The sequence below is a fragment of the Spea bombifrons genome, chromosome 2 (assembly GCF_027358695.1).
Source record: "Spea bombifrons isolate aSpeBom1 chromosome 2, aSpeBom1.2.pri, whole genome shotgun sequence".
Classification (NCBI taxonomy): Eukaryota; Metazoa; Chordata; class Amphibia; order Anura; family Pelobatidae; genus Spea; species Spea bombifrons.
Window position 1 is genome coordinate 141351311 of NC_071088.1, and position 23991 is coordinate 141375301.

The 23991-nt window shown below is 46.5% G+C and overlaps 1 protein-coding gene across 1 annotated transcript in view; it reads left to right on the forward strand.

Moving 5' to 3' along the window:
* The window catches only part of LOC128474432 (transient receptor potential cation channel subfamily M member 2-like), a 37056-nt gene that overhangs the window by 9720 nt on the left and 3345 nt on the right, over nt 1-23991 (forward strand). The window contains exons 11-33 of the mRNA XM_053456769.1: nt 220-322; nt 979-1100; nt 1298-1630; nt 2374-2508; nt 2784-2913; nt 7205-7350; nt 7737-7849; nt 7961-8086; nt 8414-8618; nt 10059-10177; nt 10378-10513; nt 10818-10989; nt 11939-12119; nt 13827-14008; nt 14442-14574; nt 15500-15587; nt 15739-15820; nt 18074-18231; nt 19270-19346; nt 20488-20583; nt 21691-21777; nt 22251-22356; nt 22800-22901. Coding sequence (XP_053312744.1) covers nt 220-322; nt 979-1100; nt 1298-1630; nt 2374-2508; nt 2784-2913; nt 7205-7350; nt 7737-7849; nt 7961-8086; nt 8414-8618; nt 10059-10177; nt 10378-10513; nt 10818-10989; nt 11939-12119; nt 13827-14008; nt 14442-14574; nt 15500-15587; nt 15739-15820; nt 18074-18231; nt 19270-19346; nt 20488-20583; nt 21691-21777; nt 22251-22356; nt 22800-22901 — 3132 coding nt within the window. The remainder of the gene's footprint in view (nt 1-219; nt 323-978; nt 1101-1297; nt 1631-2373; nt 2509-2783; nt 2914-7204; nt 7351-7736; nt 7850-7960; nt 8087-8413; nt 8619-10058; nt 10178-10377; nt 10514-10817; nt 10990-11938; nt 12120-13826; nt 14009-14441; nt 14575-15499; nt 15588-15738; nt 15821-18073; nt 18232-19269; nt 19347-20487; nt 20584-21690; nt 21778-22250; nt 22357-22799; nt 22902-23991) is intronic.

A 23991-nucleotide genomic window follows, 5' to 3' on the forward strand; every position in this document is an offset into this window, starting at 1 on the left:
TCAGGGGGTCCGCAGAATATGTTTATAGGATTTGTAAGAACAGTTGTGACAACACCTTTGATTCCAGATTCTTGGACATGCGTCTAACTCCAGCGTCGTAGAGGTTAATGAGAGCCAGATTTAGAAAGGGGAGAAGCAAGCTCCGGGGGTCTGTGGTGGTCGGGGACAGGGCGCGAGTGATGTGGATTCATGTATTGCTACAAAATATCTCATCTGCAGATTCAGGACATAGTACGCATGGGGTCTCTTCTCACCGTCCTGCGGGAAGAGAGGGCCGGAGAGCAGGGCATGGATGTGGCAATCCTTCAAGCTTTGCTAAAAGGTCAGTAAGCGGCAGAGAAGATCAGGACAGCCAAGGCTGGAATATGAGGAACATTTTACACAATCTACGTAAAAGCTAATGTATGATTAGGAGAACCTGATGCATAAAGTGAACCTGATAATGTCTGGAGCTTATTCCAGACCAGACGTCAGATACCTTCCACAAGGACAGGGTCTGTATAGAAGGCCCTTCAGGTTGGTACCCAGACATAGGTTTTGAGTTGTGATCCAACAAACCCAAGACAAAGCAGCGGCCTGGCAACGTATTGAGATATATTTCTTTCTCTACCTTCTTTTGTTGTGATATTTAGATACTTACCCTCAGGAGAAGGTCAGTTCCTCGTAGTTCCTCGTAGTTCCTCATAGTCCCTAGGCATTGTTGTCTCCTTGGTATACATTGCCACCCAGCTAACGAGATTGTACCCAACACAGGCCTAGTAACGAGAACCTATTTATTGTCAAAATAGCACATCCAACTTTACTAAACGCTTTAGATAAATGCAAAGCCCCACGCATCCCATTGCAGTAGGACAGATTACTACTGTTTTCTTTGATACAGCTAATGTTCATGAGATGTATAGAAGTGTAAAATAAGAACCATTCGGCCCCATTTGTCTGCCCATTTCTTTCTGATGTAACGGATGATGTATCTCTCAGCCTCACGCAGCACCGATCACTATGGGCAGGAGAACTGGGACCATCAGTTAAAGTTGGCCGTGTCCTGGAACCGACCCGACATTGCCGAAACACAAATATTCACGGACGACTGGAGCTGGAAGGTAAGATCCAATGGATGATGGTCGTCTCATTGTTCCTCCTTCACTACCTTCTAAGCACACTTCTAACCTGCCTTGCTGGTCAATGTCTCATAGGCTGTCTCATTTCTGATGTCACTGACTTAGTAAGCAGCATTTCATGGACCTTCTCCTACCGCCTGTCTTCTCCTCTAACCTTTGTCTCGTGGACTATATTGCAGCCTGCTGATCTACACCCATCCTTGATGATCTCGTTGATTGATAATAAACCGTCGTTTGTGCGCCTGTTCCTGGAACGTGGTATCACTCTCTCTGAATTCCTGTCCTGGGAAACACTCACTTACTTATATAATAACACGGAGCAGCCCAGTCTCATTCACAGCAAGCTGGGCAGACAGGTGGCTTTGGACGGGTCCCGAGATTTTCGGGAATTGCCCATTCAGTTACACCACGTATCACGTGTCCTACAAGAGCTGCTGGGGGATTTCACAGACCCGCTATACCCAGAAACAAGGTCACGGAGAGCGCGAGCACTGGCGCAAGTCAACATCAAGGTGACTAAATACTAGGATATGGGAGGGAAGCATTTCTGATGACTTACGAGTACTTATTGGGGTACTATTATTGTCTGTGTGTCACTAGTGGGGTACAGAGTTATGGGATTGCTGTTACTAGTAGGGTACAGGGTTATTGGGTGCTGTTACTAGCGGGGTACAGGGTTATTGGGTGCTGTTACTAGCGGGGTACAGGGATATTGGGTACTGTTACTAGTGGGATACAGGGTTATTGGGTGCTGTTACTAGCGGGGTACAGGGTTATTGGGTGCTGTTACTAGCGGGGTACAGGGTTATTGGGTGCTGTTACTAGTGGGGTACAGGGTTATTGGGTGCTGTTACTAGTGGGATACAGGGTTATTGGGTGCTGTTACTAGCGGGGTACAGGGTTATTGGGTGCTGTTACTAGCGGGGTACAGGGCTATTGGGTGCTGTTACTAGCGGGGTACAGGGTTATTGGGTGCTGTTACTAGCGGGGTACAGGGTTATTGGGTGCTGTTACTAGCGGGGTACAGGGTTATTGGGTGCTGTTACTAGTGGGGTACAGGGTTATTGGGTGCTGTTACTAGCAGGGTACAGGGATATTGGGTGCTGTTACAGCGGGGTACAGGCATATTGGGTGCTGTTACTAGCGGGGTACAGGGTTATTGGGTGCTGTTACTAGCGGGGTACAGGGTTTTGGGATTCTGTTAGCATTTATGTGGTACCACAGAATTATGGAGACATATTGATAATTCCTGCAGATGAACGGGAAAGTGTCCTCCTGGAAGGAATCTTTGGAGCCGGTGTCCCACCATCTGGAGCACCCGGAGCGGGATTTACTCATCTGGTGCATCGTACAGAACCGAGCTGAGCTGGCAGACATTGTCTGGAGTTTGGTACTTAAACAAAACAACACAAATCCCTGACAATACCAAACTCTGAGCCTCTCCCCCAATATTATCCCAACGCCTCACCTCACTGCACAGGTCATGTTTTAGAATACCCAATCTCTCATTTTCACGCAGGGCCCAAAGGCTTAAATGTAATGGATTTTTAGCTCCTTCCCCATGTGCTGTCTCCAGTTTGCTGATACTTTCATGCAATGCATACACTTTTCGATGTCATAGCTCTATGGGAATTGTACACTTATACCCTTATTTGCGTCCCTCAGAGTCCGGACTGTGTGGTGGCCGCTTTGGCCTGCAGTAAGATCCTCAAAGCATTGTCCAAGGAGGAGGAGGACACAGAAAGCAAGCAGGACATGATGGCTCTGGCGGACGTGTATGAGGAGAGAGCTATGGGTAAGCAGAGTGATGATCCATACTGCTGGGGTCACAGTGACAGATGATTTTAGTGAAGCCTTATCTTGACTGGGGTCAAACTTACCTCTACCGATCTACTGGCTTCCTATACTAAAATCTTAAGCCCCCGCTAAGGAGAGGATGGGTAAATGTGGCATTGCCTCTACCTGGATATCTGGATATGTAGGGTATAGATACACTATATGGGGACACCTGACCATTACATCAAGAGGGACTTTGAGGTCATCAAATTCTGAATATATAGACGGTAATACGAAGTCGGCTTTGCAGCTATAATGGCTTCTGCTCTTCTGGGAAGGATTTCCACAAGATTTTGGGGAGTTTCTGTGGTAATTTTCACCCAGTAGAGCGTCGTAGAGGTCAGGCATCAATGTTGGATGAGACGTCTGGCTCGCAATCTCATTCCAGTTCATCCGAAAGGTGTTTGGTGGGGTTGAAGTCAGGGCTTCTGAACTCTATGCTGCCGGTCACGTTCTTCCACCCCTAACTCACCCAGCCATGTCTTTATGGAGCCTGCTTTGTGCGCCGGGCGTCAGTCACGCTGGGATAGAAAAGGGTTTCCCCAAACTGTTTCCACCGAGCATCGTCCAAAATGTCTTGGGATGCTGGGTTTTAAACATCCGCAGTGTCCCACATGTTGGGTCAGGGGCGGACTTATACCATCCAAGGCCCCGAGCGACAAAAAGTCATGGGCCCCTCAGGGTGATGCCACTCCCTTAGCCACACCCTATCATGACCACACCTCTTCCATACACATCTATAGTAATAAAAAACTGTGTAAGCTAATTTTAATTTGTCGTTTTCACACATCCCATAAATATAATTATTATTAAAATATACGGGCATCCACTGAAAAATACAAGTCATTCTAATTCATAATTACATCATAATTACAAAGAAACTCAGTCTGAAAAACATAAAAGTAAATATATTTAGTGTCACTGTAAACAAGAACTAAAGCTAAGTATAAAGGCTCATTGGAAACACAGAATAGTTCTTCTCAAATAGAAACTTGCAGATTAGACATAAATGGGTTTTCAGAAATTACTATAAATAGTGTTATATTGGTGTTATATCAGTTTGTGTTATTTTGATGGACCAGGACAGGTACATATGAATATCATACAGGAAGCCATGCCCCCCTGACAAATAATGTACATTTGTACACTAAATAATTTAATACCAAGGCGTTTCTTCTGTCTGTATATGTGTGTAATATATACTGAGCCAGACATTGACAGTGGTACAGCATAACAGCCATCACTTTATACTGAGCCAGACACTGACAGTGGTGCTGCACCCTAACCCTTTACTATATACTGAGCCAGGCACTGACAGTGGTACAGCATTACAGCCATCACTTTATATTGAGCCAGACATTGAAGGTGGTACTTCATAACCGCCATCACTTTATACTGAGATGGAAATTGACAGTGTTACAGCATAACTGCCATCACAATATACTGTGCCAGACATTAATTGTGGTACAGCATAACTGCCATCACAACATACTGATCCAGATATTGATGGTGGTACAGAGTTATTGCCATCTCTATATACTAAGCCAGACATTGACAGACAGACTTTGGTACCCTAACCCATAACTGGCATATACCGTGCCAGACATTAATTGTGACATTAACTTTATTACTTCTAGTTAATTTCCGAGGGTGAAAGTGCATGTAAAGACTCCTCTATACTTAACAGCAGCCCCTGGTGGCTGGAGGAGCTATTACACCCTTCTTTAACATAAATGAACCCCTTTCAAGACTTCAGTCTCAGGCTTTTTAAAAACAAATGACTGGCCCCTTTCTATGTCCTTGAGAATGTTTATGATTAATGTTAGAAGGACCCTGAAAACGTAAACAAATACATTTCCCCAGCAAGTTGCACTCTTTCAATGCTAGGGCACTTACATGTGGGGAGTAGGTAGGGGTTTTCAATTACCCCCTTCGTTTCACAGGGCACAATTTATGACACATAAACCCCTACATCGGAAAGGACAATATTATTTTTAGCCATTCCCCCTTATCCCATTGGCCACAAGATTTGGATGAAGAGGAGGCGCATAGGCTGTTTTCATATAATAAAGCATACGGATACAAAGGGGTATAGATGGGCTCTAAGGCTATTTTATTACCACCAGAGCAAACATGGTGGGCATTCGGGGGGGGAAATTTATCATCCTCTCTTGGTTAATAGGGGGCAACAACAGTGGTGTCACTAGCGTTGCTCTGTCCCAATATCAGGCCCCGGGCACCGCAACCGCCTCTGGGAACCCACCATGTGCCCCCCTTTCCCCAACCCCCTACTTATCTAATACACACCCCAATACTTACCCCCTACTTCCCTAATACACAGGCAACCGGCATTCTTTATTTCAGCATCTAACTACCGTATTTGCTCGATTATAAGACGATGTTTTTTTCAAAGCAAATGCTCTGAAAAATACCCCTCGTCTTATAATCGGGGTCGTCTTATAATCAGACCTCAAATAGGTCTGACTATGAGACGACTAAGATCCAGATCCCCCGCAACTGCAGGGGACCTGGATCACCCCCCCGCCCCACTTACTGGTGCTTCTGAGTCCCCGGTGTGCAGCCGGGGCAGTGTGTAGATGTCGCGATTCGCGTAGACAACTTACCCTGCAGCCGGAAGGAGGTGTGGCTAGCAGCGGGGGTTGTCTGCGTCCATAGCGCAGACCTTCCCCGGCTGTCCGAAATCAGAGTACCCCGCACCGGCACCGGTAAAGGGAATTCTCTCTGACTGTCGGGGAAGGTCTGTGCGATGGACGCAGTCAACCCCCGCTGCTAGCCACACCTTCTTCCGGCTGCAGCGTAAGTTGTCTACGCGAATCGGCTGCATGACAGAGGAGTCAGAAGCACCGGTAAGTTTGGGGGGGGAGGCAGGGGAGTGTTAAATGGGGGGCATAAGGCATTTCTGGAGGCAGAGTGCTCTGTGAAATGCCTTTTAACCCCCTTAATGGCACTCTGCCTCCAGAAATGCCTTTTAACGCTCTATACGCCACTCTGCCTCCTGAAATGCCTTAAACCTCCCTATATGCCACTCTGCCCCATAATATGCCTTTTAACCCCCTTAATGCCAGAGTGGCATATAGGGGTATAAGGCATTTCTGGAGGCAGAGTGGCACATAGGGGGTCAAAAGGCATATCATGGGGCACAGTGGCATATAGGGTTAAAAGGCATATCATGGGGCATAGTGGCATATAGGGGGTATAAGGCATTTCTGGGACAGATGTGCATAACTGGATAACAGGTTGGAAAATAGAAGGAAATAAAACCAAAATATTTTTCTCAATCATAGCTTTTATTAAAAAAAATAGTTTACATGAATTAACATTTACTGGTAAAACTTTTTTCCTATAGGGTCGTCTTATATTAAGGCTTTTTCTTTTTTTCCTAAATTAATATTCAGATTTGGGGGTTCGTCTTATAATCGAGCAAATACGGTACTTTATACCGGTGCCCCCTGGTGGATGTGCCGGTATAATGCAGAAGCACCAAAAAGATAAAAGGGAAGTAGACTACATAGAGTTCCCTGCCTGGTGTGGTGTCACCCCCTGTAAGTAGGGCCGGCCCAAGGCAAAATGCCGCCTGGGGCAAATTTTAAAATGCCGCCCCCCCTTATTTACCCTTCCTCTCCCTCCGTCCCTGCCGCCCCCCCCCCATTATCTACCCTTCCTCTCCCTCCCTGCCTATTATCTACCCTTAACCCCCCCCTTGTACTTACCTTTCAGCAGTCCTGCGGCGAGTCTCCCTGTTCGGTCTCGGTGCCGGCTTGTAATGCCGAGCGCCGGAAATGAGGTAATCTTCCGGCACTCAGCATTACAAGCCGGCACCGAGACCGAACAGGGAGACTCGCTGCATAGGAGAGAGAGAGGGGCGCCGAGCGGGTACTGACTGCTTGGTAAGCGAAAACCACTCAGCGCCCCTTTCTCTCTCTTTCGCTTTAAAAAAAAAAAGGGCTTGGGGTGGCAAAGTGCCGCCCCTTCAAAAGTGCCGCCTGGAGCGGTTGCCCCACTCGGCTCCATTGTCGGGCCGGCCCTGCCTGTAAGGTGTCACCCAGGTGCGGTCCGCACCCCCTGCACCCAGGTTGTGACGCCACAGGGCAAAAATACTCGGAATGATGCTTATAATGCTGCCTTTAGTTACAAAAGTGTTAGATTCAAGTAGATGCAATGACAGCTTTAAGTGAATGAAGCGTTAACGCATTTCTTACAGTCGCATGAATCTGTCTCCCAATTAACAGGGGTGTTTTCTGAGTGTTATCGTAATGATGAAAGACGCGCAGAGCTCCTTCTGATCCACGTTTCTCCCAAATGGGGTAAAACAACCTGCTTAGAGCTCGCCCAAGAGTCACAAGGTCGGCTCTTCATGTCTCAAGGAGGAGTTCAGGTGTGTAAAGACATGTCCTCCACACCTTTAGACCTGCTAAAGAACAGATGATTGATATTATGTCCTGATATCTAAAACCACAAAATTCAAAGAGGATGTACTTTCTTTTTCACACCACTGTATACTTAGGGTGCGGGGACCCTCCTGGAGTTATGGCCGAGGCTTTGGGAGAAGGTGTTGGGAAGGGAGAGCTGGTCCTCTGGATTTGGCCCCACTTCTAAATGTATAATTTAGGGATGTTTTCATAAAATGTCTAAAGTCAATGCAGAAACAAGATCACTATTTGTCTGTTTCTTTGACAAAATTCTGTTGATGTCCCTGGATTTGTCTGTGGATAATGTCTGTATACAGGTCAGTCTTTGATGGACCTTTGTTTGTATCTTTAGATGTTCCTCACAAAGACGTGGTGGGGAAAACTGTCGGTGGAAAATGGTTTCATACAGATCATCCTGTGCATGCTCTTCTTCCCTCTCATCTATAGCGGTCTCATCACGTACAGGTCTGTCAGCACTTCAGTTTACGTGAAAAATACCCAATTCTGTGCGTCTTGTTCACTTTGTAACGTATCGGTTGGCTTATGTTAACAAATATTTTACTAAATTTGTTTTAGGATGGACTCCCGGACTCCTCAGTCACTATTTAAAAACAGCATGAATGGTTTCGGCCAACGCACACAGAACAGCATTAAAAGCCAGCACAGGGCCCAAGGAATTCCCAGGGCACCGGCGATCAGAGGGTGAGAAGGCTTTTTAATCATGAGTACCAGCATCCCTGAACATTCTCAGAATCTGTCTCTATGTTATAAAACCTCAATATTATCATTATCTGCCCTCTTGCCTTCATGAAGCCACAGTCCACTATTGTTATCTTGAGACACCATCTCACCCTTATCTGGACTAATGCTACAACATGTGATTCATTACAATAAACCACCAAGTTATCTGCAGCATCACCATCTCCCTGTGACATCACTACAGATTACAATAATTGGGCAGACATTGTACCCTAATCATCGTAATGACCACCTGCTGAGTGTTTCACCCTCATGTCTTCTCTCCTTCAGCCCTCGGCCATACAGCTGTTTCTGGAAGTTCCTGGTTTTCTTCAATGCCCCCGTTGTGAAATTTTATTATAACGTCGTCTCTTACGTTGGGTTCCTGTGGCTCTTTGCTTACGTCCTGATGATTGATTTCCAGACATATCCATCATGGAGAGAATACCTCTTGTACGCGTGGGTTTTGTCCATCTTGAGTGAGGAACTTCGACAGGTATTTCCGGAATGACACCTGAGGGGTATTGTTTGTCATTTCTGGAAGACACAAATTAATGTTGGGTTAACAGACCAACTGAGACATTAAGTTTATTAAAACCTCAGTACAAAAACACAGAATTTGCCAAATGACCTGAGGATGATGAAAAGTCATTATCTGCGGCGTAAGAAATGATCACAGGAAAAGCAGGACCAAAATGTAGGCCATCCGCAGGAACGTGCCGGCATGTACCACTCCAGGACCTATGTATTGCTTCACCTCTGTCAGTCTAAACATCTCACAACCCATATAATTTTCAAAGCTCGCCATTAGCCCCAACCACCATGTTCTCTGTCAACCCCCACCACCATGTCACCTCTCCCTACATCCATGTACTCCGTCACCCCCCCGCATCCATGTTCCTTGTAACCCCCACCACCATGTCACATCTCCCTACCTCCATGTATTCCGTCACCCCCCCGCATCCATGTTCCTCGTAACCCCCACCACCATGTCACCTCTCCTTACCTCCATGTACTCCGTCACCCCACCACCACCATGTCACCTCTCCCTACCTCCATGTATTCCGTCACCCCCCGCATTCATGTTCCTCGTAACCCCCACCACCATGTCACCTCTCCCTACCTCCATGTACTCCGTCACTCCCCCACCACCATGTCACCTCTCCCTACCTCCATGTACTCCGTCACCCCCCGCATCCATGTTCCTCGTAACCCCCACCACCATGTCACCTCTCCCTACCTCCATGTAGTCCGACACCCCCCGCATCCATGTTCCTCGCCCCCACCACCATGTCACCTCTCCCTACCTCCATGTATTCCGTCACCCCCCCACATCCATATTCCTCGTAACCCCCACCACCATGTCACCTCTCCCTACCTCCATGTATTCCGTCACCCCCCCGCATCCATATTCCTCGTAACCCCCACCACCATGTTCTTTGCTACCCCCTGCCTCCATGTTTCCCATCCCCCTTCACCACTGTTCCCAGTTACTTTCCTGCCCCCATGTTTGCCATCGCTCCCACCACCATATTTTCCATGATCCCCTCCCCTCCATGTTCCCCATCACTTCCCCCCATCCCAGCATCCCTTGTTTTTATTTCCCTTGATCTCTACATGTGGGTCAGACACAAGGGCCCCCTGTGAAACACGTGTTCCTTTTAACTGCCTTAAAGTGGGTTTGTCACAATTCCTAAATCCTACAGGAAAAATCCGCAGATAGTCTGGAATAATTAAATTAGTAAAGGTGAGCAGTTCCCTCTAACGTTTTCTCTGGCTCGGTGTCTGACTAAACTTCCATCTTGCGTCTTTTCAATGGTCTTCGGATGCCAGGCGATCCAAACTCCAAATCTGAGTTCTGGGAGGCTGGTGAGGAGGTGGTAAATGCAATGGCTGACCCGCGCCCTGTCTTTCTGTATGTCTCCTTCTTTCTTAGTTGTTCTATGACCCCGACCAGCTTGGTTTCATCACAAAGTCCATCCAATACATCAGCGAGTTCTGGAATCGCGTTGACACGCTGGCGCTCGGCCTGTTTGCAGTTGGACTGATCTGCAGGTGAAGCATATGGGGGCTCCTTGCTGGCAATGGGGTCTGTTAACCAAAAAGTGGCTTATTCAATCAAATTATGTCTGATGGCAGCTAAGAGTGGGAGCAGGATGGGGGCAAGGGGTAGCCTGGATGGGAACAGAGGCTGCTGGCATTCTGACATTTGAGGTATGTATGTAACCTGGCCTCTGGCCTTCTGTATGATGTAGGTTGGTTGGTACGGACACCGTGTATCTGGGCCGTGTGTTTCTGTCCCTGGACTTTATGATCTTCTGCATACGCCTCATGCACATCTTCACGGTCAGCAAAGTTTTGGGACCCAAGATCATCATTCTCCGTCGCATGGTAAGGTCACCCGATTTCCTGTACAGGGCCTTTCCTCCCTCCACGCTTCCTCTATTGTAATTAAAGACGTGGACGGACTCTTTTGTCTTTATGTAGTAAGTGTTACATTGTTTCAATAACTATTTTGTGGAAGTTGTGTGCGATGCATGTTCCTTTTGCGGTTTTAACGTGGGATTTGCTGCTTTCATGAGGAGTACTAATACCACAGAAAGTTTATCCTAGCCGAGCCGCCCAATAGGGATAGCCTCACGTTATCAGCCATGCTTCCTGTGAAGGTTTAGGCTCTCATATGTCTGATCTCCAGGTGAAGGACATCTTCTTCTTCCTCTTCCTTTTGGCCATCTGGATCATCTCATATGGCGTGGCCAAGCAGTCTATTCTTGTAACAAACGAGCCCAGGTTGTATTGGATCTTCAGGAACGTCATCTATGAGCCCTACCTTACCCTCTTTGGGCAAATCGCTACTGATGTGGATGGTGAGTCTCCAGGCATCTCACTGATTTAAGTTTACATTGTACGGGGCGTCTCATTAAACAGGCTCGTCCTCAGCCCTTCTTACAGGAGAAGCCCCCCAGGCTGCGGCAAAGGAAAGGTTAACCACTCTTGGAAAATCCATACATTTTATTCTTTAATGTCTATTAAACGATCAGCAATCTAAGCACTGCCATGACTGCGGTTATTACAAAGTAACGGCACAGGTTTCGGGTCCAACAGGAAAGGAACCGGAACCTGGATCCAACCCCAGCTCAGGGCCGGCCTTAGGGGTGTGCGACCTGTGCGATCGCACAGGGCGCCATGGTAACAGGGGCGCCTGCCCGGGACTTAACTTAAAACATCGTTTTTTTTTGTTTGTTTTTTTTTTAAACTTTATTTAACATCATTCATGCTTTAATCTAAGTCCCGGGCAGGGGCGCCGAGCGGTTGCTCGTGAAGTTCTCAGCAACCGCTCGGCGCCCCTTACTCTCCGTGACTCCGTCGCGGTGCCGGCATCTCATGTTGAGCGCTGGACTATTCCGGCACTCAACATGAAATGCCGGCACTGCGGCAGAGCGAGAAGACGGACGCCTCCCGCTCTCACCGCAGGACTCCGGCAACAATGTAAGTGAGGGGGGCTGTAGTTTGAAGGGGCAGAGGGGGGGGCTGTAGTTTGAAGGGGCAGGGGGGGTGTAGTTTAGAAGGGGCAGAGGGGAGGGGTAGTTTGAGGGGGGGTAGTTTGAAGGGGCAGAGAGGGGGGTTAGTGAGGGAGGGGGGGCGCCAGAGGAGTAGTCCGCACAGGGCGCCACAACGCCTAAGGCTGGCTCTGCCCCAGCTGATCCAGCATTGTTTTCCCCCTTAATGTTCATTCCATAGAAGACGTCGCGAGTAACCGGTCTCATGGACTACATTGGATCAACCTGTTAACCCTTTCATATCCTTTCTATTCAGGGTTGAACTTTGATCCAAGCAAATGCACTGAAAACGCTACAAACTCCACGCTGCCCAAATGCGTTTTAAATGATGGAGCCGGGAACGCGTTGTTTCCCGAATGGCTGACCATAATCTTAATGTGTCTTTACCTCCTGCTCGCAAACATCCTCTTACTCAATCTGCTCATAGCAATGTTCAGGTAGGTGGACCATCTACCCCATGAGGATCTGACAGCAGGGGGGGTAAATAAGTGTACGTTCATTTCTTTCCAAATGATGTTGCAGTTTTCTGATGCATCCGGCCCCCGTCTAGTCGCCCGTTTCTCCTGCAGAAAAGACTCAAACCTTAAACAGTCGTTGGTCTCGTCTTAGATTCAGGAGCTGTATGTCTATCCCATGCATGTTTAATCCCCTCGCTGTATTACCCTCTACCACCTCTGCTGGGAGGCTGTTCCACTTATCTACCACCCTCTCAGTAAAGTAAAACTTCCTACCATTCACTCTCAGCCTCTGACCCTCTAGTGTTGCTGGTGTCTGGTTGTACATAAATCCCTTTATGTACTAAAATGTCCCTCTCCTCTCTCCCCCATCTCTCTCTCCTCCATCTCTCTCTTTCCAAGCCGGACATATTGAGATCCCTCAGTCTTTCCTGAACGTTTTTCTCCTACAAACCATACCCCGTTTTAGTCGCCCTCCGCCGAGCTCTCTAGAATGTCAATAAGCTTCTGGAAAGGGGGTCCTGATAGTCTAGATGGGCTCTTGGTGGTTGAGTGAAAGTGACGCAGTAGGAGATGAGGCTCGGATGGGGATGAGCTGATCGGTTAGGATGATTTGTAGAGGTTGTTCGTTCAGATGGCTTGATTAGGATTCTGGCTGAGAGTGTTTGGAGGAAAGGTTGTACGCATCTTGAAAATCACATATGAAGGAGAAAGTCTGACGGAACAGGGAAGAGAAGGGGTGCAGCATGGTCAAATCATGAATACGGGGTTGGGAAGAGGGGATGACGGTAGGAGAGAGACGCAGGTCGTGAGAGGAATGGAGAGGGCAGTTAGGGGAGGCACTTGGATAAGAGGGTAGAGATATGGGGTGTGTGGAGTTGTTGAGCTTTAGGTAATGGGACGCCGTCCATGATGCAATTCCAGAAAGATGGCCGGTGAGGCATTTTAGAAGAGAGAGTGAAAGGTCGGGAGATGGTAGAGCGGTTAGAATCCCCAGGTGAGGATGGGTGATCAATCGGAAAAGATGTGAGAGGCAGGGAAAAAAGTGATCAAAGAATTAGCAAGCAGGACCAGGAGGCCGGTAGTTGTCAGCAACAAGCATGACAATTGGTGAGAAGAGACAGACAGAGTGTACTTCAAAGGATAAGAAGGATAGAGAAGGAATTTGTGCCAGACATTGAAAGGTGCAGCGGGTAGAGAGGAGAATTCCAACACCCCCTCTCTTCCAGGTCCAGGTGTGTGGCTGCGGTGAAGACCACCGTTAGAGATAGCAGCAGGAGAGGTAGCGTTGGAGGATATTAACCACGTTTCAGTGACTGCAAGGAGGTTATAGATGAATCGATCAAGAACAGCAACACGTATTTTGTACACAGAACTTCCATTCCAGAGGACACAGGAGAAAGTGCTGATTGAGTGAACTGATTTGAGATGGGGGAGTAGTTGTTTGTGAAGGTGCGGGGCTGGAGGTAGGTTGGAATTGTGGGTCCAGAGTTTGATTTGATGCTCCCTAAACACAGAAGGAGGACGATTCAGACCAACAAGTGGAATTGAGAGGTATGGGAATGGGGTGCCTTCACCTGAGATTCCTTAGACTTCGGTGTTTTCCCAAAGGAATCAGGTCCCATGGAACCGGTTCCAGTGACTCCCTGCCCCGTGTCCCTCTCCGATTAACGTATCTCTGTCTCACAGTTACACATTTGGAGATGTGGAGTCTCACACAGACCAAGTGTGGAAGTTTTACCGGTTCGGACTGATAAAGGAATATAACGAGCGCCCGGCAGCACCACCGCCCTTCATCCTCTTCAGTCACTTCTACATTGTCTGTAAATATGTCCTCTGCAAACACCCCACTAGAAGTCACAAAGTCCTAAGTGAGTGGAGCTTGGCTGGGTCAGGGGTTATACTTCTCCGTACATCTACCCTAACCTGCAAATGCGAGATTTTAAGAAATATATTGTGGGAGGTATTATTTTTAACACTTGGTTATAAGAATTGCAGATGAGGACATACAGGTTTTATAGCAGTCGCATGTACTCGCAAAATAGTCTACACAAATAAATTACAGAGATAAAAACACAACATGACAAGAACCTCCGCTCAGATGCTGAAAGGGCTGAGATTGGACACCAAGTTTGACTAAAAAAAGCATAGAGGTTCTTAGTCACGTAAGTCTAGACTACCTAAGCAAAGCCGCCATTTTGATTCCTTGGTACCTGTAAATTTTGGTTCCTTGGTACATTAAAATAATGTAGGTGAAAAAGTTACAGGTTGCACATACACCTCCCCTCCTCCTTCTCCACGCAGGATGGGTACTGGATGAGACTGCTGAGGCCTCTCTGCTATCCTGGGAGTCCTACATGCGTGATAATTATGAAGAAAGCCAGCAGCAGCTAAACAAACAAAGCCAGGAATACCTTGTGAAGGACACGGCGGAAAGGTAACAAAATTCAAATGGTGAGAGAGGAGCCTTTAGTCTCCACATTTACACTGAGATCCGTCCATTTAGCAGTAAGAGCTCTATAGTCAGGACATCATCACAGCAACATATGCAGGGCCTAATATCCAGAGCTCCAAGGAGAACCTTATATCCAGAGCTCCAAGAAGAGCCTTATATCCAGAGCTCCAGCTAGAGTCTAATATCCAGAGCTCCAAAAAGAGCCTTATATCCAGAGCTCCAGCTAGAGTCTAATATCCAGAGCTCCAAGAAGAGCCTAATATCCAGAGCTCCAAGAAGGGCCTTATATCCAGAGCTCCAAGAAGAGCCTTATATCCAGAGCTCCAAGAAGAGCCTTATATCCAGAGCTCCAAGAACAGCCTTATATCCAGAGCTCCAAGAAGAGCCTTATATCCAGAGCTCCAGATAGCGCCTTATATCCAGAGCTCCAAGAAGAGCCTTATATCCAGAGCTCCAAGAAGAGCCTTATATCCAGAGCTCCAGATACAGCCTTATACCCAGAGTTCCAAGAAGAGCCTTATATCCAGAGCTCCAGATAGAGTCTTATATCCAGAGCTCCAGATAGAGCCTTATATCCAGAGCTTCAGATAGAGCCTTATATCCAGAGCTCCAAGAAGAGCCTTATATCCAGAGCTGAATTGTGACCAGGGCTCTATATTCAGAATTCCAAACACAGTATTCTATCGAGGGCTCCACGTACGGCGTTGTATCCAAGGTTCCAGAAAGAGCCTTATATCAGTGGCTCCAGAAAGAGCGTTATATACAGGACTCCTGATAGACAGTTATTTCCGGGGACCCGGGGTGAGATTTCCCAGAGAAATGTTATTAGAAACTAAGAGACAGAGAAAGGAAATCACGTCCTGTAAATGTGTTTTAGACCCCAATGTTTCCTTCTATCACCCCTCAGTGTGTCTGCGGTTCTGGGCCTGCTAAAGATCGAGAGGGGGAGTGCAGGACACCAGTTGGAGGGAAGGTTGTCTGTGCTGGAGGAGCAGGTAACGTTTGTACACGGTCAGCACTAAACTGCCATAAATTAATTTTCATTGTTTGTGAGAGGCCACGGCCACGCCTGTTGTTCATTAATATAATTACTTTATTAATTATACTTAATTAATTCTTAAGTTGGAAATCTATTGTTTTTCTCAGGTGGCGCAATCCTCTCATTATCTCAAATGGATTATTTCAGCTTTAACAGAAAAGGGTTTCAGCAGCAAAACTCGAATATTGGGTGAGTGGGGTGAGGGCAGCTGTATAAATGGGTTCATAAAAATACATTTAAATATTTTGATGTGTGACAGGAGAATGGATAATGAGGGATAGGAGATGGAGACATGGATGTGATGAGGTCTTGATAGGATGTGGTGGGACAGAGAATGAGGTCAGGATGATATGAGGAAGGAGCTCTAGATGTTTTTAGTGGGAAAAGACTATTATGTTCAGATGATGTGGAATGGGAAAGAATGAGGTCTGGATAGTATGAAGTGGGAAGGAGAATGAGGTCTATAGAGTATGAAGTGGGAAGAAGAATGAGGTCTGGAGAGTATGAAGTGGGAAGGAGAATGAGGTCCTGATAGTATGAAGTGAGAAGGAGAATGAGGTCTGGAGAGTATGAAGTGGGAAGGAGAATGAGGTCTGGATAGTATGAAGTGGGAAGGAGATTGAGGTCTGGATGGTGTTTAGTGAGAAATGATAGGATAGTGTGGAAAAGGATTATGATATTTTGATGGTGTAGGGTGGGAAAGTACTATGATGTTCGGATGGGGAGGGGGAGGGCTATGGTGTTCTGATGGTGTGGGGTGAGAGAGGAGAATGAGTTCAGGATTATGTGGGGTGGGAAAGTACTATGCTGTTCGGATGGGGTGGGGGAGGATAGGAGAATGAGGTCAGGATTGTTTTGGGTGGGAAGGAGAAAGGAGGATTACGGTCTTCTGATGGTCTGGGATGGGAAGGGATTAGGATATTCAGATAGTGTGGGGAGGGAGAGGAATAAAATGTTTGGATTTTGTGGGGAGGGAAGGGATTACGATATTCGGTTGGTGTTGGGTGGGAAAAGACTATTACGTTTGGATGTTGTGAGGTGGGAAAGGACTGTTGATATTCAGATAGTGTGGGGTGGGAGAGGAATAAAATGTTTGGATTGTGTGGGGTGGGAAGGGATTATGATATTCGGTTGGTGTTGGGTGGGAAAGGACTATGATGTTTGGATGTTGTGAGGTGGGAAAGGGCTGTTGGTATTTAGATGGTGTGGGGTGGGAAAGGTTTACGTCTTCTGATGGTCTGGGATGGGAAGGGATTAGGATATTCAGATAGTGTGGGGAGGGAGAGGAATAAAATGTTTGGATTGTGTGGGGAGGGAAGGGATTATGATATTCGGTTGGTGTTGGGTGGGAAAGGACTATTACGTTTGGATGTTGTGAGGTGGGAAAGGACTGTTGATATTCAGATAGTGTGGGGTGGGAGAGGAATAAAATGTTTGGATTGTGTGGGGTGGGAAGGGATTATGATATTCGGTTGGTGTTGGGTGGGAAAGGACTATTACGTTTGGATGTTGTGAGGTGGGAAAGGACTGTTGATATTCAGATAGTGTGGGGTGGGAGAGGAATAAAATGTTTGGATTGTGTGGGGTGGGAAGGGATTATGATATTCGGTTGGTGTTGGGTGGGAAAGGACTATGATGTTTGGATGTTGTGAGGTGGGAAAGGGCTGTTGGTATTTAGATGGTGTGGGGTGGGAAAGGTTTACGGTCTTCTGATGGTCTGGGATGGGAAGGGATTAGGATATTCAGATAGTGTGGGGAGGGAGAGGAATAAAATGTTTGGATTGTGTGGGGAGGGAAGGGATTATGATATTCGGTTGGTGTTGGGTGGGAAAGGACTATTACGGTTGGATGTTGTGAGGTGGGAAAGGACTGTTGATATTCAGATACTGTGGGGTGGGAGAGGAATAAAATGTTTGGATTGTGTGGGTTGAGAAGAGATTATGATATTCGGATTGTGTGGGGTGGGAAGGGATTATGATATTCGGATTGTGTGGGGTGGGAAGGGATTATGATATTCGGTTGGTGTTGGGTGGGAAAGGACTATGATGTTTGGATGTTGTGAGGTGGGAAAGGGCTGTTGGTATTTAGATGGTGTGGGGTGGGAAAAGTTTACGGTCTTCTGATGGTCTGGGACGGGAAGGGATTAGGATATTCAGATAGTATGGGGTGGGAGAGGAATAAAATGTTTGGATTGTGTGGGGTGGGAAGGGATTATGATATTCGGTTGGTGTTGGGTGGGAAAGGACTATTACGTTTGGATGTTGTGAGGTGGGAAAGGACTGTTGATATTCAGATACTGTGGGGTGGGAGAGGAATAAAATGTTTGGATTGTGTGGGGTGAGAAGAGATTACAATATTCGGATTGTGTGGGGAGGAGTAGGAGAACGTGAAGTGGGCTTACTCTTACATTCCCCTGCTATTGCTGTAAACTTTCCCTCACAGTTCACAGCAGTTCGCTGGAGAACGAGGATAAAGCTGTTCTAGGGGCAGAATCGCTAGGGGAGAGGGCTTCATTGTACCACGTGAACGCCAGGATCATGCAGTACCCTCTCTCTAAGGTCTCACGTTACCCAGTGCCGGACGAGATGGTCCCGTGGGAGGTGAGTGAGTGGCCAGCTGGAGTGCAGTTGGCGAACCCAGAGACATATTTCTGTACACAAACCCGTCGGTCACTTTACGTGCATTTATTTACTTCATGCATTGCTGGAAAATGACCTTTTCAGGGAGAAATGTAATGAGATAATGGGTCACGGTGGCTGTGAGAAATCGTGAGGACTCTATGACTAGAAAGACCTCCGCATCCCCTTTCTCACCCTCCCCTTTTTTCTGTTTTTCCTTCCTTTCTCTCTTTAACCTCTAAAGGACCCCCACTTTTTTACACACAGGTAAGTCGTTTCAGTGCTTTCCCTGTCTCTGTTTAACCCCCAATGTCTCTCTTTCTCGCTTAGTGAATGCAGACACACCAAGTACGAGTAACGCCTCCTTTTCAAATCCCTGCCATTCACGTAAACAATCATTTTTAGGAGTCTTTAGAAAAATGGGGAAATGAAAAACAAATAAACAAAAACCAATGAATTTACTTGTCTTCAGTTTGGAAAGACCTTGTATGCCTTTCTTTGCCCGTCGCAACAAAATTCTAACTGCAGCCCTAACAGCGGATTGCAAAACTGGCCCACAAAAATATATACAGACAGCATCAGCTATTTAACAAGAGTTTCTATTTAATACGAGAAATAAAGACAGGAAAAAGGGAAAAAGAATAATAAAAAAACAATAAAAACCTTCCTGTTTTCCAAGTGGCTCTCCATTCTATTTTCAGTGAAATTTGTTATTTGTATATCTGCAAGCGCTAGCACCAGGCGGCCCCAAGAATGCTTTCATCGCCACGTCTTTTCTATACAGTAAACACATTTCCTAATCTTAGAATCTTTTTTAATCTGTAAATAATAAAATGGTGTGTTTTAGTGTAAAAGGAACTGGTTGTGCCGTATGGCAGCGGCATTAGACCTGTAAGCATTTCTCATATATTCTTCTCCATGATGAACGTGTTGGGTTTGGACGGTCACACCAATGGATAGTGTTTTCCGTGGACAGGATAGGTACAGATAGTGAATAATCTGGTCTTGTGTCCTCTACAGGTGGAGTTCCCAGGCTACGATCCTCCCTTATACATTGCAGTCAGAAATGACCGGGGGTCTTATGACCCCAACTATGAGTAAGTGTCCAAACATTCACCATTTTACCTCAACCCAACAGGACCGGCTTTCAGGGCATTCTCAAGTAATGAGTTATTCACCCGAGCGTGCGACCGACACAATGTATATGGCCATATCGGCATTTAGTGAGCGAGAGGAGTGCAGAGGCTTTTATCCGGAGAAACATGAATATTCTACTCATCAGCCTCATCAGATGTGAATCTACACCCTGTTGTCTGAATATTCATCACGCTTATGGCTCTACTGTATGACTATCTTCTAAATTCACAAAGAAACTCGTGAAAAAGCATGGGCTGCCACGGCAGCTGGGTCAAGGACCCTATTTGTCTAGACTTCATTTCTCGGGAGCCCGGGCTGTTTCATGGGCCTAATGTTTGATAAAGATGACGTATAATGGACTGCAAGCTTTCGGGACTATGTAGGTCTCTTCTTCAGGCATATCATACATTTGAAGCAGAAATTGCTCATATAGTTATATATATTTGTTCATATATTTATACAGTAAGATACAGACAGTCACAGTGGGATCCAGAGATTGTGAATCGAGGGGACATTCCTGTATTGATGTGCTGTTAGTGTGAAGAGGGCTCTCTTTTGGTGTTGTGGAACATTCTTCCATGTCCCTGCAGAGCCCTATTTTGTCCATGTGTTTTGTGGGGCAGAATGGCAGTCCCTTGGACTCTCTGCTTGGTTTGTATGTTGTGGTCCTCTTTGGTTGGAGGTTCTGTTTCATGTCCGCCCTTTTTCAGCAGAAATTGGTGTTTTTGCAGTTTTTATGAGGAACGTTCGCTTCTCCCCGTAGTAAAGTTGTAGTTTACGCTTCCTTTCACCCATTTTCCTTTTTGGTTGTGTGTTGAGTTTTTGTATTGCGGTTGTATGTAGTAAACTCCAATGGGGGGTCCTTAGCCTTTCTGAGGTCCTGTTGCGGAGTTGTGCACACTGGCTGTTTGCGAATGCCGTATTGGGTTCTTCGGGACGAGGCCTTTTGCCTGAAATAGTTATAAATCAGTGGATTATAATATCACGTTTTGGAGCAAATGTCTGTTTAAATCCATTTTATGTGTCGCCTCCTCTCTTTCAACATAAAATGTCTCCTGGGTGCAGTTCTCATGAATAACTGTCTCTGGGCCTCTCGTTTAGGATCTCTCAGAAGAACCGCAAGTACAACGCGTTGGACGGTATATACGATTTTCGCAGCTCGTGTGGAATATACATCGTAAAGGATGGGCTTCCTCTGTGAGTGTTTCCTCCACACATGGACCTCACGCCGTGTCTCCTCTGTCATGAGGCATCTCAACACTTAAATCTGCCTCCGATGAGTGGTGGTTAAATGGTTTCTGGGGATAAAATTACTCAATTCCGTCAGTAGATGTTCCAAATGTTTTCTTTAAGCTTAATCACCAGTGAAGGCCTCAGGCCCTGCTGGCCGCACGTATTAAACGCCCCATCGGCAGAAACACATTGGATCTGATACCATTCCATTAAATTAGGTAAATTTTTTGTGACTCAGCAGGGATGAGCCTGGGGTTATTAGCATCGGGAGGGGGGGCAGGTTTTCATTGGTGCCTCCGACAGTAGGGCTATAATTTTGAGCCTGACTTAATTACTTGACCCTCCCCCTTGTGGAAATAAAATGGAAATAAAATAAGTTGACATTGAGCTGGCACCTTCTGGCCCATGCGGCAGGTAAAGTCAAAAGCCCCTCCAACCCCCACTAACAGACTCACTCTTATCTTGAGCTGGACTCTTCTTATCCTATCCCATGGATGTTTAAATTACCTTACTGGATTAGTCCCTGTTAATATACTCCTTCTGCTGGGAGGCTGTTCCACTTATCTGCCACCCTTTCAGTAAGGAAAAACTTCCTTCCATTCCATCGCAGCCTCTGACCCTATAGTGTTGGATTCCAGTCACTTGTTGTAAATTTTCCGCTCCTTGGAAAAAGATTTGCTCCCTGTCATTTGTTAAATCCCTTTATTATTTAAATGTCTCTCCTCTCTCTCTTCTGTGCCCCAATCCAGACCGACTGAAATCCCTAATTCGTCCCTTACTTTGGTTTATCTCCATTCAACAAGCGAAATAAAAAGCATGAGCTATAAGAGGTTTTGATAAATATTATTACTCATCATAAAAGCTGCAAAGGGCCCTTTACATAGATTGATAGAAACTGCAGGAAAGAACAATTGGCCGCATCTGGTTGTCCCTTTTTGAGTCACTGTCTACTAATTAATTGGAAAAATTATTTTGATGTTCTAGTTTTGTGACTACAATTTATGCCTGTTTTTTTCCATTTAAGAAGCCACTAGATGGTGGTTTTAATCTCTCATGATGTTTCTGCCTCAGGAACCCAATGGGTCGCACCGGATTGACAGGGGTTGGAAGCCTTCGTTGGTTTGGCCCAAACCATTCACTGCACCCGGTGCTGACCCGGTGAGTCTACTATAGTAACACGGTAATGTTAAAAAAGGAAACAAGTCCATCAGGTTCAACACTGAACCCCAAATGTAACTCTTATGACGCACAAGGTCTGTGTGTGATTTACAATCACATATGCTTCGATGAAACTCTGAGGTCCAACCTTTGGTCGGTGGGACACTGTGAGGCTCACAATGGGCCTTTGATGGATTACTCATGTGTAGATGACACAGTGAACATCATTGTAAGTCTGGTTGTAGAAGACATTGTGGAAATGACCACGTCTGTGTGTTGATGTGATTATTAGATTCCGTCTGGTTGACTTGGTGGAATAGAAAAAGTTCCAATTGATAATAATCCCAATTTAGGCTCGATGGGCTTTTAGGAACGGGGATGGTCATACATAGAATAACTCTTATGACATCTACAGTCTCTGTATGCGGATGACACCGGCAATAATCTTACTTATCTATATTTCCTCCTCACAGCTGGAGTTTAAACTTTATGGACTTTTCTCCAAGGAAGATGTCCCGGAAGATGCTGGATGTTCTGGTTGTAAAACACAAAAATAACGAGCTGTGGGCTCTGCCTGGGGTGAGGATCCAATAAGTCAATGTTTGGATTTGTGGAAAGACTTGCGCAACCCTGTATATAGTTGTGAAATATAAATGTGTGTGTGCACAGCTGGGGAAGTGTATGCCATCGTGGGACATGCATGTGTGGATGCAAAAGCTGTCATGTAATAGAATAAACTAACACACTGAGTGATGACACACCAAGAGTCAGGAACTTAAGTAATGGAAAATGTCCCTTCCAAGCATTGTTTTTTATGAGGATCCTGGCCACCACCGGGCATTCACAGGTCGTTGTGTCTCCTGTGTCACTTGGCTGCTTCAGCCTGATTATTGCCTTGAACACCCCACTCGTGACCTGCAGGAGCCATTAGTGTCACATTGTCCTTTAGGAATTTTCCCAGGTTTCCTACAAACCTCAGCAACATGAAGCATTACACAATGATGTATTATCTTGCATTGCAGGGCACCCTGGATCCTGGACAGAAGATTCCACCTAAACTACGGTCCATTTTGAAGACTCAATATCTAAGTGAATTTCTAGCACTGCTCGGAGGAGGAACTGAGGTTAGAAACTATGGAGTAAATATTGCAATCACATATATCAGACTGTTCCCTACACTGTAAGCCACAGACAGCGATGAGACACATGAGTCTGTGACAGGAGTCCCTAACAGGCATGGGGAGCTGACTCTATGATACGTGTCCCTGACAGGCATAGGGCAGGTAACACTGTCATACGTTGTTACAGGGTCACCGTACCCAAGGCTGGGTACCCCTGTTTGAGGTCTGAGGAATCATCAGTCAGCACCATCATAAGGATAGCTCCTGCTATCCACGGATCAGTCAGACCACCAGCCGGGTAGTAAAACAAGAACAACTTTAAAAACACATAGAACTTATACAGAGCCGTGATTTTATTAACATTCCTTTATCAGATGTTCTCAATACGCACAGAACCCAACCCCAAATCCCATCAGCTCGGGGAGGACACAGGCAATGGATCGGGTTAGGGGATTAAGGGATACACTGGATTTCCCCCGCCTGTGTTCTCCCCCCCAACCCTGTGGGGGCCGTCTGGGCAGACAGGGCTGTGCTGGCCAGGTTACATGATTGTCCCTTTGAAGGTCCGGAGCTGCAGCTCCATTCAGTCTCCGGGGCCGGTTATAACTTAACACACATTATAGAATCTTACCAGGTCATGGTATCAGACATGGGACACAAAAGTGCTCAATGACCCGGCTACATTTAACATGAATCTTCAATAAAGAGTTCCAAAACATTTCCACATAGCAAAATATTTTGCCTAAATTGCCCTCAGACAACCCAGACAACTCGAGTTAACCTGGCCCTGTGACAGGGTTCTTCCCCTTGACCAATGGCCCAGCCGACCAGGCAGATCCATACGGGTCTGCTGCAGGCTGTCGGAGTGGACAAAGTTCAAAGGTGCAGGGCTTAGTTCAGGGCCAGAGAGGCTGGGCCGGGGCACTGGTTGCCTAAAAATATAGTCAGCACTCCTCTGTGAATTGGAGGACGGTCCCAGCTCAGACAGGGGCATATTGTAACGGGCAGGGACCAGTCAGGAACGTAAGCTGAGGATCCACGGTGCAGAACCTAGGCACGAACCAGGGCAGGCGAGAGAACACAGGTGCAGAGT